General features: G+C 37.1%; 1 protein-coding gene across 3 annotated transcripts; it reads left to right on the top strand.

Annotated features, from left to right (window-relative positions):
• Positions 1-1,051: 1,051 nt before the first annotated feature.
• LOC109106116 (U2 snRNP-associated SURP motif-containing protein-like) lies at positions 1,052-17,178 on the top strand. Of its 3 annotated transcripts, XM_042773944.1 has the most exons (26): positions 1,052-1,208; positions 2,140-2,238; positions 2,572-2,683; positions 2,777-2,898; positions 2,989-3,057; positions 3,145-3,232; positions 3,387-3,422; positions 3,542-3,624; positions 3,720-3,885; positions 6,121-6,332; positions 8,940-8,983; positions 12,679-12,783; positions 13,097-13,163; positions 13,248-13,417; positions 13,543-13,705; positions 13,795-13,874; positions 13,966-14,053; positions 14,137-14,274; positions 14,376-14,556; positions 14,765-14,839; positions 14,959-15,022; positions 15,290-15,446; positions 15,929-16,039; positions 16,116-16,249; positions 16,353-16,520; positions 16,660-17,178. In XM_042773944.1, the coding sequence occupies exons 1-26, from the start codon at positions 1,164-1,166 to the stop codon at positions 16,796-16,798; spliced, it is 2,916 nt and encodes a 971-aa protein (XP_042629878.1). In that variant the 5' UTR covers positions 1,052-1,163; the 3' UTR covers positions 16,799-17,178. The 3 variants fall into 3 exon arrangements, with proteins under 3 accessions (XP_042629878.1, XP_042629882.1, XP_042629891.1); XM_042773948.1 differs by lacking the exon at positions 3,387-3,422; XM_042773957.1 differs by lacking the exons at positions 1,052-1,208; positions 2,140-2,238; positions 2,572-2,683; ... (5 more) ...; positions 3,720-3,885; positions 8,940-8,983 and having other exon boundaries at positions 6,143-6,332.
• The last annotated feature ends 1,006 nt before the right edge of the window (positions 17,179-18,184 follow it).

Below are 18,184 nucleotides of genomic sequence, written 5' to 3'. Positions count from 1 at the left end.
TGATACTGGAAATCTACTGGAAAACAAATAAAGTCTATGCATGAATATTAAAACAGAGTACTGTTTAAACTGTGTACTGGTTACATTCTGAAACTGGGTAACTTAAATACAGAATACATTTTAGTTGTCAACTAATATGATCAGCTTCATTTGAGTTCTTTTATAGGCTACTTATCCTTTACTGATGTGTGAAATATTCTGCATAAAAGGAGTAATTTGTAAGCAGTTCAGCATACACTCATTTCAGGTATTTGAAAGGCCTTTTATGCTGCCTATTATCAGTTTTATTTGGATGACAACATGCTGCAACTTGCCTTCTTCATAAATTACATATTAACATTTATTTTATGATTTGAAATTATTCATATTTTTTGCATTACCATTTGCACAGAGGCTGCATCTGAAGTGGTGTACAGTATATATATATATATATATATATATATATATATATATATATATATATATATATATATATATATATATATATAATATATATATATAATGTTATATTTTGAATTCGTAATTATGACATAAAACAGTGAAATGAGTGAAAATATGAAATTCTAAAGACTGAATGTCATGACAACTGCCAAGTTGAAGGCTAATGCTGCATTTAATTTTACAGAGAAGCAAAGCTTCTGGTGGGTCAGCTACCATTTTTTAGTAGGCCCTAGTACTTTTATGCAGCATTGCATCTTTATACAGAATCCGGGACTTCAAGTCACTGGATGTTACTACAGGCCTATGAATATTAGTATATTAAAAATGAATTTACAGTTGCAAAAGGTGAAATACACTGGCATGTCATGTCTTGTTGCGAATCAGTTAGCACGGCAGTTCCATGCGTTTAGCCACTGTACAGTGGGTAGTTATATGGTTTGCTGGTCTCCGAGCTTGGTCAGGCTTTCATCTGGTCAGTCTATGAGACAATCTTGAACCAGCTGAGCTAAGGCCAGTAAACCAGCTTGCACTGCACAATACAATTCTTTTAAACGTGCATTCTGAATTCTGGTGTCTTGTGCATCAATAACAGCTCACACAACTCACACACAAACCAGTACACAGACTGTGACAAACTCACTCAGATCGGTCTTCAGTAATAGACGTGACTCGTTCAGAGGGAACGAGCGAACGAACGCGCCTCGCGCACAGTGTCGGGCAAAATGGCGGACAAAACGCCAGGTGGGGCGCAGAAAACAAACTCTAAGGTATTTTTTTTTACTTTTCTACTTTACATCCGTATATTAAAATCAGTCTTTTTTGTTAACGATAATAAAAGCGAAAGGATACTGAGTTTGATTCGGTAGTGTGTCGCTGTGTGTTACGAGAAAGGTCCATTGAGCTGCTCGGTTGTGATGCTAACTCGCTAGCAGTGCGGTTAGCTAGACAACCAGCAGCTGCACAGATTTTATTACTATAATACACATTAACAGACTAAAATCTGTTGCCCATATATGCTGCATTTGATCTTCTTATATTATGTTTCATTATACCCTTGACACCACCATAGAACATGAAATAAGTTGATTTGTGTTTATTGTTTGCTGACGGCTAACACGAGCGTAACGTATTACTTGTTACTACATTGATTTCTGAACGTTATACTCCTATAGAGAGGAGATGGACATTGTTTATTAGCATTGAGAATATCTTCATTGCGCATTTGTGTTTGCACAGTTGTGGTAACTTGCTGGTTTTGCTTTGACGAGCTAACATGATCATGTAACGTTAGTTACTAGCCACGTGAAGATGTCAACAGGAATGGAAACACATCTGATATATGTGTAGTGTATGATCGTGCTACTTTTACTGTTATATTAGCCACTCCAGCTCATCTGTCCCTATGTACTCAAAGATAGGTTGCTGCAAAGTGTACCTCTGTATACACGGTGAACAGTTACATCTTTAATTCAGACAACCTGAACAAACCATTACCTAATATGGATACGTTCATTATTTATTTCCGTCCTCGTCTTGGTTTCCCCTTTTTTTGCGTTTTGTTTTTGTGTTTTGGACTGTATATAAGTGCATTAACATTACTTTTTTCTCTTAGCCAAGAAACCAAGGGTCTGTATTATTAGAGGAAACTCATGCCATCTCTTACTTGTATAATTCATTCTTTTCATATTTTTTATGCAGGCTTTATTGGAAAGTAAGTTAAAGGCCTTCAGTATCGGCAAGATGGCGGTTGCGAAAAGAACACTAAGTAAGAAAGAGCAGGATGAACTCAAGAAGAAGGTAAGCAGATGAGGTCTAAAGGCTGGATTTCATTATGTGACTTATGCACAGATTTTTCCCCGATACGCAGTCTGAAGGAGTCAACACCAGTTGCTGGAAGTCAGAGCCATTCTAAAGATGTTGGGCGGCTGGAGTTGACAGATTTCACAAGTGTATGATGGACACAGGCTGGGATTTTTAGTTTTAAAGTCAGACTATAATTCCAGGATGTTTGATATTTTTGGCCTATTTTAGAACACATTGTTTTCATTTTGCCATACATCTAGCTTTATGACACACGTTTAACATTATTTCTCTTTGATAAATATCTGACACGATCTGTGATTTTCACAGGAGGATGAACGGGCAGCTGCTGAGATCTACGAGGAATTTCTCGCTGCTTTTGAGGGAGGTGAAGGAAAGGTTAAGACCTTTGTTCGTGGTGGGATCGCTAATGCTACTAAAGGTAGGCTTATCAGGTGATCTTTTTTATCTGGGTTCCAAGTTTTTTTTTTTTTACTGTCTCTGCTTTGATATCTGTGTTACATATCTATTCCAGAGGAAGTGGCAGCTGATGACAAGAAAGGAAAGCTCTACAAACCGAAATCAAGGATTTTGGAGGCTAAAAGTTTTTTACCTTTGGAAACTCCACCACAGTTTTTAGCCGTAGATAAACGCAATGTGAGTCTTTTGTCATTTATTTCCATCTGACCTTATTTTAAAGCATCTATTTTGTCATATAACCCGTTCTTTCTCTATTATATTACCTAGGCATCAAAGAAGGGAGACAAAGAAAAGAAAAAGAGCAACCTTGAACTCTTCAAAGAAGAGCTGAAACAGTAGGTGTTCTTTAAATTCTTATTCAATAAATGGCAGCACCTTTAAAATTATAATTTGAAGTTTAACCCTCTGTTGTTGTTTTTTTAAATACAAGAGGAGCGTGATGAACGGCACCGGTTGAAGGGCCGAGTCAGTCGTTTTGAGCCTCTTCCCACAGTGGAAGGAAGGCGATCCGGTAAGTTCTTTATTCAAGAATTTTTTTTTTCCCTCACCAAAACAGTTTGTTTCCCCCTACGTTCACTCATGGACCCAGTGAAGTTTGTGCCCCTCCCACATGTCTTTTTTAAGTTCAGGAAACAAAATTTACACTGCTTTTCTTCTGCTTTTAGCGGATGGTTCTTCACGAAGAAACCGTCCGTCCAGTGGTAATTTTGTTTTATATACTGTGTAATGCAATGACCATTTTGCTGTTTATGTTTCCCATCATGGAAGAAGAGATGGTAAAACGTCAGTTGTTATTCAGAGCTATTATTTTGCTTTTCAGTCTTGGATGATTCTGCACCTGGCTCACACGATGTTGGTGATCCGACAACTACAAATCTCTATTTGGGCAACATAAATCCTCAGGTAACTGGTCTTTCTTTTTTCCTGATAATTGTTGTTAGGTAACGTCTGAAACCCAGAGTTTCCCATGCTAAAACATACTCTCTCTCATGCTCCAGATGAATGAGGAGATGCTCTGTCAGGAATTCGGTCGCTATGGTCCATTAGCCAGTGTGAAAATTATGTGGCCCAGGACTGATGAGGAAAGGGCCAGGGAAAGGAACTGTGGTTTTGTAGCCTTCATGACGAGGAAGGATGCTGAACGTGCACTTAAACATTTAAATGGTAAATATATTTGTTGTTTAAATCTAGTGGTTGACCGATAAATCAACTGATATTCTGCATTTTTTATTTATGTGAGAGATATGTCAGAAGTTGGAATTCTGTGCTTATTAGGGCTGCCCTCGACTAAAGATTTTTCTGGTCGACTAGTAGTCGTTCATTTTAAGCATTAGTCGACTAATTGCACATTTATTAATAAACCATTTAAATCAAGCTAATGAGCCTTTAACTGCCTACATAGCCTAATAAGTGCTCAAGCGCACGCATGAAGCTTACCACAGCACACCGGCTGAAGTAATGATAATGAATGTGTCAGGGGAAAACAGTAAGATTAAACTGCATTAACATTTTAATAATCTATTGATAAACTAGTGTTTTCAGATTTAGAGATTAATTCAGCGACACTAACTCGTCATCTCCACAGTAATGGATGCGCCTGCATGCAAGTTTCATACGGATTACATAATCTGAGAATATATATATGTGTATATATATATATATATTTTTTTTTTTAATTGTTTTATTTGAAAGTAGACTCTCTATAGATATATTTTTCATGTCTGTAAGGCAAGTTTCGTGCTCAAGTTCACAGAGACCGAGACGGCAGAAAGCGCATCCTGATTGCTTTCATTATTTCACAAAAGCACAATGTTTTGTTGTAAAACTGAGTGCACACAAATAAACGTAGAGGCTAGGGATGTAACGATTAACCGCGAGCCAGTTGAAAATCGATTAAAATATGTGAAGATTCAAATCGGTTGAGATGCTTAATAAATCGTGATTCATTATAGGGGTAAGAGTTTATATGAATACATGCCTGAGGGGAACTTACTGTCTTAGAAAAGTTTAAATGCTATTTTTTCTTTTCATCTTGCCTCTGTATAATGCATATTCATAAGTGCAGCACTGTTTCTTATACAGCAGAAACCAAGGAAACGCTTTAATCGCCACCTGCTGGCAGAGAGGGAATCTGCGTTCCATTCAGCTCGTCTGCTGTTTCATGCAGATATTTTTATGTATAGTTTCACAAAACTGAAGTCAAACCATTTTGTTTTTGCTACAAAATTTCCAAATTATACAATCTAATTTAAATTAAAAACTGCTCATGTTGCATGTATGCAGCATCTTTGTTTGGATCATGATTAAAATGCAGTAGTTGCCTGCCTCTAATTTTACATGGAAAGAGGACAGACAAAGCCTTATTTTGTTCATATGAAGAGATTTATTTTATTTGTGTTACTTATTTATTTGATTTGGGGCTTGTTTTAAAATTTCAATTTAGTTATTTTAATAACATTAAAATTATATTTAAATTTCACAAATAAATTGACGCTTTTATCCAAAGCTACTTAAAAATGAGGGCAATAGAAGCAATCAAAACCAACAAAAGACCAATAATATGCAAGTGCTATATTAGTATATTATTATAGTTATATTTCAATTTTCCAAAGAAATCTACAGCATTTTGTCAAAGCAATAATAAAAGGACACATTTAATTCATAATTTGTCTTAAATATCATCACCGGTGCCTCCATCTGTCCTGCAGTGAGTGCGCTACTGTTCCGCTTTCACACTCCGTGCAGACACTTGAATAGCGCACATCTTTCTAGGTTAACATTAGATTGAGCGGCCATGTAAAGTTGCTACTACTTACTACTTATTTCAGATGATAAGCCATATTTGAGGTTGATGAATGATAGGCGAGCATTTGGATGTACTGTATTACCATAAAATCCAGCCGTTAACAATCTGTCCGTCGCGGACTGCATGACCTCACCACTTTCTGTGGATTTTTTTATTTTTTTGTGACTAATTACATTTTGGTCGACCAAACCTCTTCTTGTCAAATATTAGGGGCAGCCCTAGCGCTTAAACTACTGTTTTTCATATTCATGTTTATTTACTTCTTTATTTGTGAAAAATACAATAATAAGATTACAGAATCAAGAAGTTGCTATCTAAAATATAAACCTGTTTGTTTTACAGATTTTTCCCCCCATAGTTATGCATATCAGTTTTTTACAGTTGTTCTTAGAAAATATTAAAGCAAATTTATTAAATAAAAATTTAATTGCAAATTATGCCAGTGTTTCTTACTTTTTATAAATGGTGTGTTAACATATAGGTCTATATCAGCTTTATTTCGATCATTGGCCATCCTGCTCTCTAAGATACTGTAAAAATAAATCGCTTTCCATAAAACCAATGAATAATTCACCCAATGCTGTCCTTTTCAGGTAAAATGATAATGAATTTTGACATGAAACTGGGATGGGGCAAAGGTGTACCAATTCCTCCTCACCCCATATACATTCCACCTTCAATGATGGAGCACACCCTCCCGCCACCGCCCTCTGGACTGCCCTTCAATGCCCAGCCCAAAGAGAGGCTGAAGAACCCCAATGCTCCTATGCCTCCCCCTCCAAAGTGCAAAGAGGAGTTTGAGAAGGTAACTTGGCTTACGTGGGACAAAAAGATTTTGGTTAGCATGGTCATAAAAGTAGTTAGGAGAAATAACTTGTTTATATATTTATATATGTATTTTATTTGTTTGTGTGAAAGAGGTGCAGACCTTTTTTCGGCTTTATCTTCTTTGTGAAAAACGTTTTGCCCTTAGAATCTTGCAATTTTACTAAATTAGCATTTATTACATTAGCAATTTTTGGGAATAAATCATTCATATAAATTACATATGTACCATGCTGATTGTACCGGTAAGTGTTTTGGAGTGTAGATTACTCGTTGCACAAGACATTTTATTAAGGTGACCAAATGTGCCATTTTCCCAGGACACGTCCTGGCCAGGATTTCTATATTGCCCAAAATATCCAGGTTTTGGCTTTGGTTTCCTGTTTTCATACTTAATGAAGGTAATGATTGTTTGACCAATAACATGCAGACATTATACGTAATCGACCAATCGTGGTGCGTGAGAAGGTGGGATCTACAAAGAATGGTCAAAATCGATGTAAATACATGTACATATTACTGTTCGACTTGAAGCAGCACTGAGCATACCAATTGGTGTATGACATCAAAGTACTGCGAGAGTGATTCAAAAGCATAAGAAGCCATCTGCTCTCTAGAGCTCTCATGGTACTTTGTCATACAACAATTGGTCTGCGCAGTGCAAACAAAGCCAAAACGTGGATATTTTAGGCAATATAGAAATCCTGGCCAGGACGTGTCCTGGGAAAATGGCACATTTGGTCACCCTAATTTTATAGGTTTTGGCTGCAAGTTAGGATGAAGCTATACTTTTTTGATATTGTCTGTTTTAAAGAAATGTAAAGACATTTTTAAAAAATATATTATGGATGCAGTGGGGAAAATGTTTATTTGATCCCCTGCTAATTTTGTAAGTTTGCCCACTTACAAAGAAATTAAGGGTCTGTAATTTTTATTGTAAGTTTATTTTAATGTGTAAAGACCAACCAATATCAACCAAAAAAAAACAGAAAAACACATTATAGAAAGGTTAGAAATTGATTTGCATTTCAGTGAGTGAAATAAGTATTTGATCCCCAAGCAAAACATGACTTAGTACTTTTTGCAGAAACCCTTGCTAAGAAGTTTTTTGTAGTTGGTCACCAGGTTTGCACACATCTCAGGAGGGATTTTGATCCACTCCTCTTTACAGATCCTCTAAATCCTTAAGGTTGTCATTTGGCAACTCATAGTTTCAGCTCCCTCCACAGATTTTCTACAGGATTGAGGTCTGGAGACTGGCTAGGCTACTCCATGACCTTAATGTGCTTCTTCTTGAGCCACTCCTTTGTTGTTTTGGCGGTATGTTTCGGGTCATTGTCATGCTGGAAGACCCATCCATGACCCATCTTCAGTGTTCTGGCTGAGGGAAGCAGGTTCTCGTCCAAGATTTTACAGTACATGGCCCTTTCCATTTGCCCCTCAATGTGGTGAAATCGTTCTGTACCCTTAGAAGCCCCAATGCATAATGTTTCCACCTCCGTGTTTTGACTGTAGGGATGGTGTTCTTGGGTTCATAGTCAGCATTTCTCTCCCTCCAAACACGGCGAGTCGAGTTAATGCCAAAAAGCTCAATCTGGTCTCATCTGACCACAGCACTTTCTCCCAAGCCTTCTCTGAATCATTTAGATGTTCTTTGGCAAACTTTAAACGGGCCTATACATGTTCCTTCTTGAGCAGGGGGATCTTACAGGAGCTGCAGGATTTCAGTCCATTGCAGCATAGTGTGTTACCAATGGTTTGCTTGGTGACTGTGGTCCCAACTGCCTTAAGATCATTAACAGGCTCCTCCCGTGTAGTTCAGGTCTGATCCCTCACCTTTCTCCAGACCAAGGCCGACTGATGGTGGTTTTGTATTTCTTCCATTTATGAATAATCGCACCAACAGTTGTCTCCTTCTCACCAAGCTTCTTGCTGATGGTCTTGTAGCCCATTCGAGCCTTCTGCAGATCTACAGTCTTGTCTCTGACATCCTTTGACAGCTCTTTGGTCTTGCCCATGGTGGTGGGAGAGGTTGGAATGGAAGATACAGATTGTGTGGACAGGTGTCTTATACATGTAACGAGCTGACTTTAGTAGTAACTAACTTCTTAAAGTGACAGGACTAATCTGTGTTCCACATGGGCACATAAACAGTCTGTGGGAGCCAGAATTCTTGCTGGTTGGTAGGGGATCAAATACTTATTTCACTCACTGAAATGCAAATCAATTTCTAACCTTTATATAATGTGTTTTTGTTTTTTGTTTTTCTGGATTTTTTGGTTGGTATTCTGTCTCTTTAATCTAATCTCTATCCATTAAAATAAACATACCATAAAAATTACAGATCCTTAATTTCTTTGTAAGTGGGCAAATTTACAAAAACAGCAGGGGATCAAATAAATATTTTCCCCACTGTATGATTTCACTGCTCTTTCTTTAAGGAATGTGTTCAGTCAAGTTTTAAAACTGACACAGTAGAACACATTTGTTGTTGTAGTTTTTTGTTGCATTTAGTGTTATGCCTGTTTCTTTTTAACAATACTCACATATATTCTATGTTTATTATCTGATGTGACTTCATATCCAGACTCTGTCGCAAGCCATAGTCAAAGTGGTTATCCCAACAGAAAGGTACATGTTTTTCTTTTTTTCCAAATTCTTATGAAATGTAGAGAACTTATCCCATCTCTGTAGTTTGAAATATTGGCCATATCCATGCTACCAGAGGCTGGTTTGAGTGAGAAATAGTTGAGGCCTTGCATGAAAATAAGGAGCATCTACTAACAATACAAGGCACACACATGCATTGCATTTCTCTATAAAGGGTTTGCATCATACTGCTCAGATAGAAAAGCTCTTATCAGTAAGAGAGAGTTCTGTGGATTTTATTGTTTTTGTTGATATACACTACCATTCAAAAGTTTGGGTCAGTAAGATTTTTTTAAAGATATTAATACATTTATTCAGCAAGGGTTCATTATATTGATCAAAAATGGCAGTAAAGGCAAGTTGCAAAGATTTCTATACTTCCTTTTTTTTTTTTTTTTTTTTTTTTTTTTTTTTTTTTTTTAAGAATTCTGAAGACAATATCCAGGGTTCGTAAAAGGTGCTTAAAGTGCTTGAAGTAATTGAATTTGACTTTTTGAAATTTAAGTCCAGGAAAACCCTTGAAAACAAGCCATATTTTTGAGATCTTTTTATGCAAAATTAATGATGCAGCACGTCTAATATAAATACAGAGCCATTTCTCCTGGCTTTAAGCAGCGCATGAGATCTCGTGATATTTCTCCTTGTTGTGAAAAGCGGTCTCACGATATTAGTATAAGTTGTGTTTGTGGTAAAACTTTTGATAGTGCTTGCTTTATATTGTTTGGATCTTTTATCGCTGTTTTCATTTACAAGCGTGGAGCGCATCTCCATCTCAGCAGCTCGGGACACAAACTCTTCCTCTACATATAGTTTGTGTTGCTTTACATTCATCTAGGAAAACAGTGCATGTTATCTCACTAGATTTGTAATGTAAATCATTTATAAACCTATGCCAACACAGGAGAATTCGTCAATGTATTTCTAAATATGCGATTTGTTGTACATCGCGATTTCAAAATAAAAGTTCAGACCCTCGCTCTATATTTGCATGTGGCCAAATATTAAAATTCCATGGATTTAAACATCCTTGAATCACGCTGTAAAGTGAAGCATTACCAGGCCGTTGGTGCCCTCTGCAGGTATTTGTTATAATACATAATAAACTTAAGTTGGTTATGTTCATATTTTGTGTAGGCATATTACATTATGTATGTAAGTGGCCTGTTTTTCACTTAAGTCTATTTGTATTACTAAAAATATCAGATTACTCAATTGTCAAAATAATCAGTAGATTACTTGTTTACCAAAACAATTATAAGTTGCAGCCCTAGATTAATTGAAATATTTCAAAATACAGCTGCATTGTTTTGATTTGTGTGACACATATATTGTCTTAAAGATAGTATTAAAATATTGTCTCATTCTAGTGAACCAAGTATCTGTATATCTGTATATAGTTGATAAGTGGTGATATAGCTCATAATTTCCAAAGGGTATGATACAGCTTTCATTCTTCAGGTCAATCATGTTCATGAAAAAAAAAAAAAAAAAAAACGTTTTGAATAAGGAAAGCGATAACTTTGCCATAATATCCTTTCAAATGTTGCCACAGTCATTGCATACTTTTGTGCTGCACTTTATTTGTGCCATTTAGTTTTATTAGAATTTGAAAGATAACAACAAAATAGTTTGATAAGTAAAGCCTGGCTCACACTACAGGATTTTAAAAATCCTAACCGATTATGAAATCTGGCTGCAGCACACACATTAGGAGAATCTTCGCAGATTATCTTCCCTCAAATCTTAAAAAAACACACACTAAAACACATAAACATCGCAACACAATACACAAAAAAATATATCATTAAGATTATCATACCAGAGGGAGCGCCTCACGTGATCTCACACAGCAGATCGTCACTGATATTTGTTTACATATGCTAGCAAAATACATATGTACATTCAAAACTGAGGCGGTTTTTACTCCAGTGCTTCTCTTTCTCCTTACAGTTGTGATGCGTTTTCGAAACATTATACAGACTGTCGTGTTACTACAAAATGTCAAGAAACAGTTTCCTCTGTCTCCACTATCCAACGGAGCCGTACATCAGCTGTTTTGCACATTGGCTGTGAAAGTACTGACATAATCATATAGCCATCATCGTCTCGATTTAAATCCTAAATATCAAACATGTTTGATATTAATCGGGGCTGCCCCAATTTGTGTGCGAGCAGATCGGGAGGTGCAAGATTCAATCGGTGAATGCCTCACATTACCAGATAATCCGCGCCGATCATCGGGACCGATCGAGGTGCTCGACAAGATGTTTGCTCTGATTCTCGGGAGGGGGAAATCGGGGCTAAATAGGGCTTAAAATCCTGTAGTGTGAGCCAGGCTTAAGATCTCTGATTTTAGTCCTTGAAAACCAAAAACATAGTGCTTGAAAAGTCCTTGAAAATCTTGGTATTTCATTTTGCAGTATTTGTACGAACCCAAACTATCAGAGTTTTCTCAAAATAAAGCATGATAACTGTTTGCAACGTTGATAATAATAAGATACATTTCTTGAACACCAAATCAGCATTTTTGAATATTTCTAAAAGATCATGTGACACTGAAGTAATGGCTGCTGAAATTTCAGTTTTGTCATCACTGGGTATAAATTACATTTCAAAATTTGCTAAAACAGAAAAGAGTTGTTTTTATCTGTAGTGATATTTCACTATCACTGCTTTTACTGTATTTTTAATCAAATACTTGGAGCTTAAGGACTTTTAAAAACATCTTACCAGCCCCCAACTTCAGGCAGTAGTGTACATTATGATTTAATTCTGTCTGGTGTTTGTAGGTCATCTTTTTGGACAGAATTATTCCAGATGTCAGTGTTAAAGCATGCTTGACAGGTCGTTCCACTAGTTTGGGTGTTTTTGAGAGAATTGTTCAGAGTTCATCAGACTACATCAGATTTGATTCATTACACTACTAATTTAGCAACTAAAACACCACACAACACACATTCACCTAGTGTCAGTTTTACAAAACCAGCTCTCTGGCTATTGCTCACTTCAACTGCCCCAGTAGCATGGCACAAATGCGACACCCAATCCCCATAGTCTCAGTGACCTTTGACATTGGCCTTGGTGAGCAGCACAAGTTGAACTGTCTGCAGCAGCGAGGGACCAGATAAGCGTCACAGGATGGATTGGGGAAAGTATACAGAATGATTGCCTGACATTGGTATGATCGGCTCCAATATTTGTGATTTGTGTTTCAGTACATTTGAAAAACATCACCTGTTGATTTTTATCGGCCACTTCACGAGCCAGTCAGGAAGCCAATTGTTGTCCCTATCCTTTAACTGACTCTAGAAGTGCATACATGATTTTGTCCCTCTCCATCCACACTTGTCTATTGTCAAAAAGCAAGAAAGATCACTGTTACTTGGCCCCACATTTAGTATCTCAGTAGCACGTCCAATTATAAGTTACGAGGGCAGAATGCTATGGCTGAGACTCAGATGTAGATATAAAGAGGATTTAAATGTTTTTATTGTTATAGCTGTCATGCTGCCAGTCAGTTTTAAATCTTAAAAGCTCAAAAATGTTTATTGACTCATGGATAGTAAGTGCAAGGATGTTGCATTTCATCAGATGTCATATTGTAGCAGTAGCAGTTGTTTAGGTGTGGCTGGTGATGGCGCTGAATCTGTTTCGCTTTAACTGTGTTTTTCTCGTAGGAATTTGCTCTCTCTCATCCATCGAATGATCGAGTTTGTTGTGCGTGAGGGTCCAATGTTTGAAGCCATGATCATGAACCGAGAGATCAACAATCCGCTCTACAGGTGAGCGCATTATCTCTTTCTTTTGACTCCAAGCCTTTAAAGTAGGTATGAAATAAAAATTCACCCAATCTGTTTTCTAAATGCATGTTTAAAAATAATTATTCAGTCATCTTAAACCCGCCCCTTTTGACTACAATCTCCCATTAAGAACTCCCTCCATTCAATCAACACAAAATCCTTCTTGTTTCATCATGAATTTAAGGTTCTGACATTGTCTCAAGTGATTTAAGTCATGCGGAAGAGATTTTTACAATTTACTTGTATTCTGAAAATGTCCTTAAATCAAACATTGTTTTTTGTTTGAATTCAACAGGTTTTTATTTGAAAATCAAAGTCCTGCTCATGTTTATTACAGATGGAAGTTATACACCATATTACAGGTTAGTCTTATTTTTATTCTTTTGTCAGAAACATTAAAATGTGTTCAGATGTAAAATAAAAAAATGTAAAATCTCCACTCACAGGGCGAATCTCCAACAAAATGGAAAACGGAAGACTTCAGAATTTTTAAGAACGGATCTATCTGGCGACCGCCACCTCTTAACCCGTATTTACATGGCTCTCCTGAAGAAGAGGAGCATGATGATGAAGAAGAAGATGAAGAAACCAGCAAGAAGGGCTCCTTGAAAGACGAGTATGTCTACGTATCAATATCTGGAGTTTATGGAGATATTCAATTCTTCTAGAATAGAGCTGCTAGGCTTTTGGCCATAGGCAAAATTGTTGGTTATGTGAACTTAATATTCTCCTCTTCGGCAGTGAGAGGGATAAATTGGAGGAGTTACTCCGAGGTCTGACACCAAGGAAAAGCGACATAGCTAATGCCATGTTTTTCTGCCTCGCGCGTGCTGATGCAGCCGAAGAGATTGTGGAATGCATTGCTGAGTCTCTGTCCATACTTAAAACACCTCTGCCAAAGAAGGTCACTCTTACACAGCAGAATTCCGATTAACAAAGAATTTTGGATGTCTCATCACTTTTGTTTACATGTGCATTTCCTCCCTCCCTCAGATTGCAAGGTTATATTTGGTGTCAGATGTGCTGTATAACTCATCTGCAAAAGTTGCTAATGCCTCCTATTACAGAAAATTGTAAGTCTCACAATTATTTTGAGTGCACAAACAAGGAATTAATTCTTGTTCGTCTGTTTATTCAATCTGTTTTGCTTTTATTATTTTACAGCTTTGAAACAAAACTCTGCCAGATATTTTCTGACCTAAATGCCACTTATAAGGCAATACAGGGCCATTTACAATCAGAGAACTTCAAGGTGCGCCATCTTGCCCTTTTAACACACAGTGGTTTTCTAACTTAAAGATTGGAATTGATGTTTTTCTATTTTGGTCCTCACAGCAACGAGTAATGTCCTGTTTCCGTGCATGGGAAGACTGGGCAGTCTATCCTGATCCCTTCTTGATTAAACTTCAGAACATCTTCCTGGGACTCGTCAGTCTCGATTCTGAAAAGGAACCTGCAGACCTGCTGCCGGAGGTTAGCTTTGTAGAGACTGGCTGATTAAGTTATGATTTATAGATTTTCAGTGGTCAAGTTTAAGTTGAGTCACAGTTCAGCTGAACATGCATTTTTCTTAGCAACCAGAAAAGTCGGAGGACATTGATGGTGCTCCTATTGTGGAGGAGGAGCTGGATGGTGCTCCTTTGGATGATGTTGACGGCATGCCCATAGATGGAGCGCAAATTGATGGTGCACCACTTGATGACCTGGATGGAATGCCCATCAAGGGAACGGATGATGATCTGGATGGTGTTCCTTGTAAGAATGCTGACTACATTGATTTTTTTATTTTTTTTTATTTAACCTTTCATACACTAAACTCCCATTTAAACTCCCATTTTGACCCATCACTCTATTCAAAGATCAAAAAGAATATAATTTACAATTACATTACTGGTGCTGAATGACATGGCATATGTTCTAAAATAAATTTGTTGTTCAATGCCTTTTTTTTTTTCTTTTTTAGTGGATCAAAAACCAGGCTTTAAGGTAGCCCCATCAAAATGGGAGGAAGTGGATGGTACTGCTTTGGAGGCTCAAGGTTAGTCCAGATGACAGTTAAGACATTATCTAAACCTTAGGTCTACCTTGTATATGCATCATAAAATTGACAAATTTGAAATCACATCATGATTCTCATGATTACATCTCTGTTTTTAGCTGTTACCACGTCAAAATGGGAAATCTTTGATCTGCCAGATGAATCTGAGAAAAGTAAAACAAGGTACGTTTTGGTAGTTCTACTAGGTTTGGATATCATATTGGGAAAGGTCATAGGAATGTCTTGGTAATTTTCATAGTGATAAGTTGTTCTAGCTAAGCTTAGCTCTAAAATAATTAATTGTGTGAGTTGTAAATGATTGTGTGAGTGCAATCTCTATAAAATGATTTCTAAAAATTTCTTAAATAAGTGTGGGAACTGTAATTGTTGGTTTTTGCAGGATGAAATTTTGCCATGTTTTGATCTCATTTTCACATTCTTTCGTCATAGTTCTACACGTGAAACTGAGAGTAAAGACTCTCTCAAGAGCTCCAGCGCTGCAGACCAGCAGTCCTATAGTAATCCTGTTAGAGAAGAATATGATTCAAAGTCTGCTAAGTTTTCTGAGATGAGCGAAGAGAAACGTGCCAAACTACGAGAAATCGAGGTATACCTAAATGCAAAATGAACGAAGTGTAATTCTTCACATGCTTGAAAGGTGTTTAGTACAGAAGTTCTTAAGAGGCCATGAAATATTCTTTTTTTTTTATTCTTTCTTGTTTTGTCATGATCACAATAAATAATTTTCACATAATTTATTTTCTCGTGATCTCGACATAACAAAAGTAGTTTTTTCGTTATCACGACTTAATTTTCTTGTGATCTCAACAATGAAAGTTGTTCTCTAAGTTACACAACTGTGCCAACAGGTGGCAGTATAGAATGAGAAAACAACTTTCGTTATGTCAAGATCACGATCAAAAAAGGGGTGATCACACGAAAACAACATTCGTTATGTCGAGATCACAAGAAAATTAAGTCATGATCACGAGAAAAAAAAATAGTAATAATACATGGCCTCTTAGGACTTCCATAGTTTAGAGATCTCAGTAACTTTATTTATTTTTTTTATTTTTTTGTCTGTTGTAGCTTAAAGTCATGAAGTTTCAAGATGAGCTTGAATCTGGAAAACGACCCAAAAAATCCGGACAAAGTATTCAAGAACAAGTAGAGCTTTACCGGGACAAGTTACTACAGCGGGTTAGTATGAAATTTTGTTTGCTTGTTTGTGTCATTTATTTAGTGTTACTATTCTGATAGAAACCAATTTTTTCAGGAGAAGGAGAAAGAAAAAGAGACAGAGAAAGACAAAGAGAAAGAGAAAGAAAAAGAGAGAAAAGACAAAGAGAAACCTGATGTGTCCCACAAAGAGAAGGAGAAAGATGACTCCACACCGGGCAGAAAGGAAAAGTAAGATACCTCAACATTTCTTCAGGATTTAAGAAATGGAGATATTTTTGAATACATTTGTTTTGAGTTTGGCTGTCTTTAAACAATTGTATTTCCTCCCCAGAAAACGGAGGCATAGTCCTTCCCCCAGTCCCACCCGAAGTAGCAGCAGTAGGCGCGGCAGGTCACCCTCACCACGATCAGAGCGCTCCGATAGATCCCATACAAAAGACAGCTCTCGATCATCTTATAAAGACTCTCCAAGAGATAGTAACCGCAGGTCATCTAAAAGGTGAACAGTATCATCTCTTAATCTTCATTGTCACAGCTAAAAACTCAATCCTGTGGCTTGCTTTTCTTGTCTTTATCTTTCCGTACATGCATGTTTATGAAAGCTTAAATTAATAATCTCATTTTTTTTATTATTTTAGGTCTCCTTCACCACCAAGAACACCTAAGAGGTCACGGAGGTCCAGATCAAGAACGCCCAAAAAATCCTCAAAGAAATCCAGATCTCGGTCACGATCACCTCACCGTTCTCACAAGAAATCGAAAAAGAGTAAACACTGAGACTTCTGGCTGTAATGAGAAGATGCCTGGGTTGTCTTTTGTGCCTCAGATTTGTCCTGTAAATCAGTGTGAAGGACAGTCCCTCTTTCACCCCTCCTTTTGAAGCTCACTCACATTGGCACAAGAAAAGTGTTCAAGGGTCATCTTTAGGGTGTTTTATAATGTCATTTAGGAGCTTCCTTTGATGTTCAAATTGTTCGAAAAGAAGATAACTGCAGTGGCTGGGGCAGTCCTCCATCAACATGAAAACTATTGTCTTATCATTTTTTTTTTTTTTTTTTTCATTGGTTTTAGATCCCTTGAAACTGACTTTAAATTAAACTAGTGTAAGTTTCAGTTGTATAGATGTTTGCTTTTCAATAAAGACACAATTTATGTGACTTCTCTCTGAAATGTTTTTGTGCATGTATCCCAAATAAACATTTCAAATTAAGTGTATCAAAATGGTGAAATAATTTTAAACTATTTTATAAAAGGTTAATTCTAAACCAGGGGTTTTCAATCTTATAAATGTCATGGACCCCCAAATATTATCATCCTTGTTCCCTCCATCTGGATTTAGTACGTTTTATATATATACAGGTCCTTCTCAAAAAATTAGCATATTGTGAAAAAGTTCATTATTTTCCATAATGTAATGATAAAAATTAAAATTTCATATATTTTAGATTCATTGCACACCAACTGAAATATTTCAGGTGCTTTTATTGTTTTAATACTGATGATTTTGGCATACAGCTCATGAAAACCCAAAATTCCTATCTCAAAAAATTAGCATATCATGAAAAGGTTCTCTAAACGAGCTATTAACCTAATCATCTGAATCAACTAATTAACTCTAAACACCTGCAAAAGATTCCTGAGGCTTTTAAAAACTCCCAGCCTGGTTCATTACTCAAAACCACAATCATGGGTAAGACTGCCGACCTGACTGCTGTCCAGAAGGCCATCATTGACACCCTCAAGCGAGAGGGTAAGACACAGAAATAAATTTCTGAACGAATAGGCTGTTCCCAGAGTGCTGTATCAAGACACCTCAGTGGGAAGTCTGTGGGAAGGAAAAAGTGTGGCAAAAAACGCTGCACAACGAGAAGAGGTGACCAGACCCTGAGGAAGATTGTGGAGAAGGACCGATTCCAGACCTTGGGGGACCTGCGGAAGCAGTGGACTGAGTCTGGAGTAGAAACATCCAGAGCCACCGTGCACAGGCGTGTGCTTTTGAACCAGAAACAGCGGCAGAAGCGCCTGACCTGGGCTACAGAGAAGCAGCACTGGACTGTTGCTCAGTGGTCCAAAGTACTTTTTTTTTCGGATGAAAGCAAATTTTGCATGTCATTCGGAAATCAAGGTGCCAGAGTCTGGAGGAAGACTGGGGAGAAGGAAATG

The sequence above is a fragment of the Cyprinus carpio genome, chromosome A2 (genome assembly GCF_018340385.1).
Source record: "Cyprinus carpio isolate SPL01 chromosome A2, ASM1834038v1, whole genome shotgun sequence".
Taxonomy (NCBI): Eukaryota; Metazoa; Chordata; class Actinopteri; order Cypriniformes; family Cyprinidae; genus Cyprinus; species Cyprinus carpio.
This window is presented reverse-complemented; position numbering and strand designations above follow the sequence as displayed.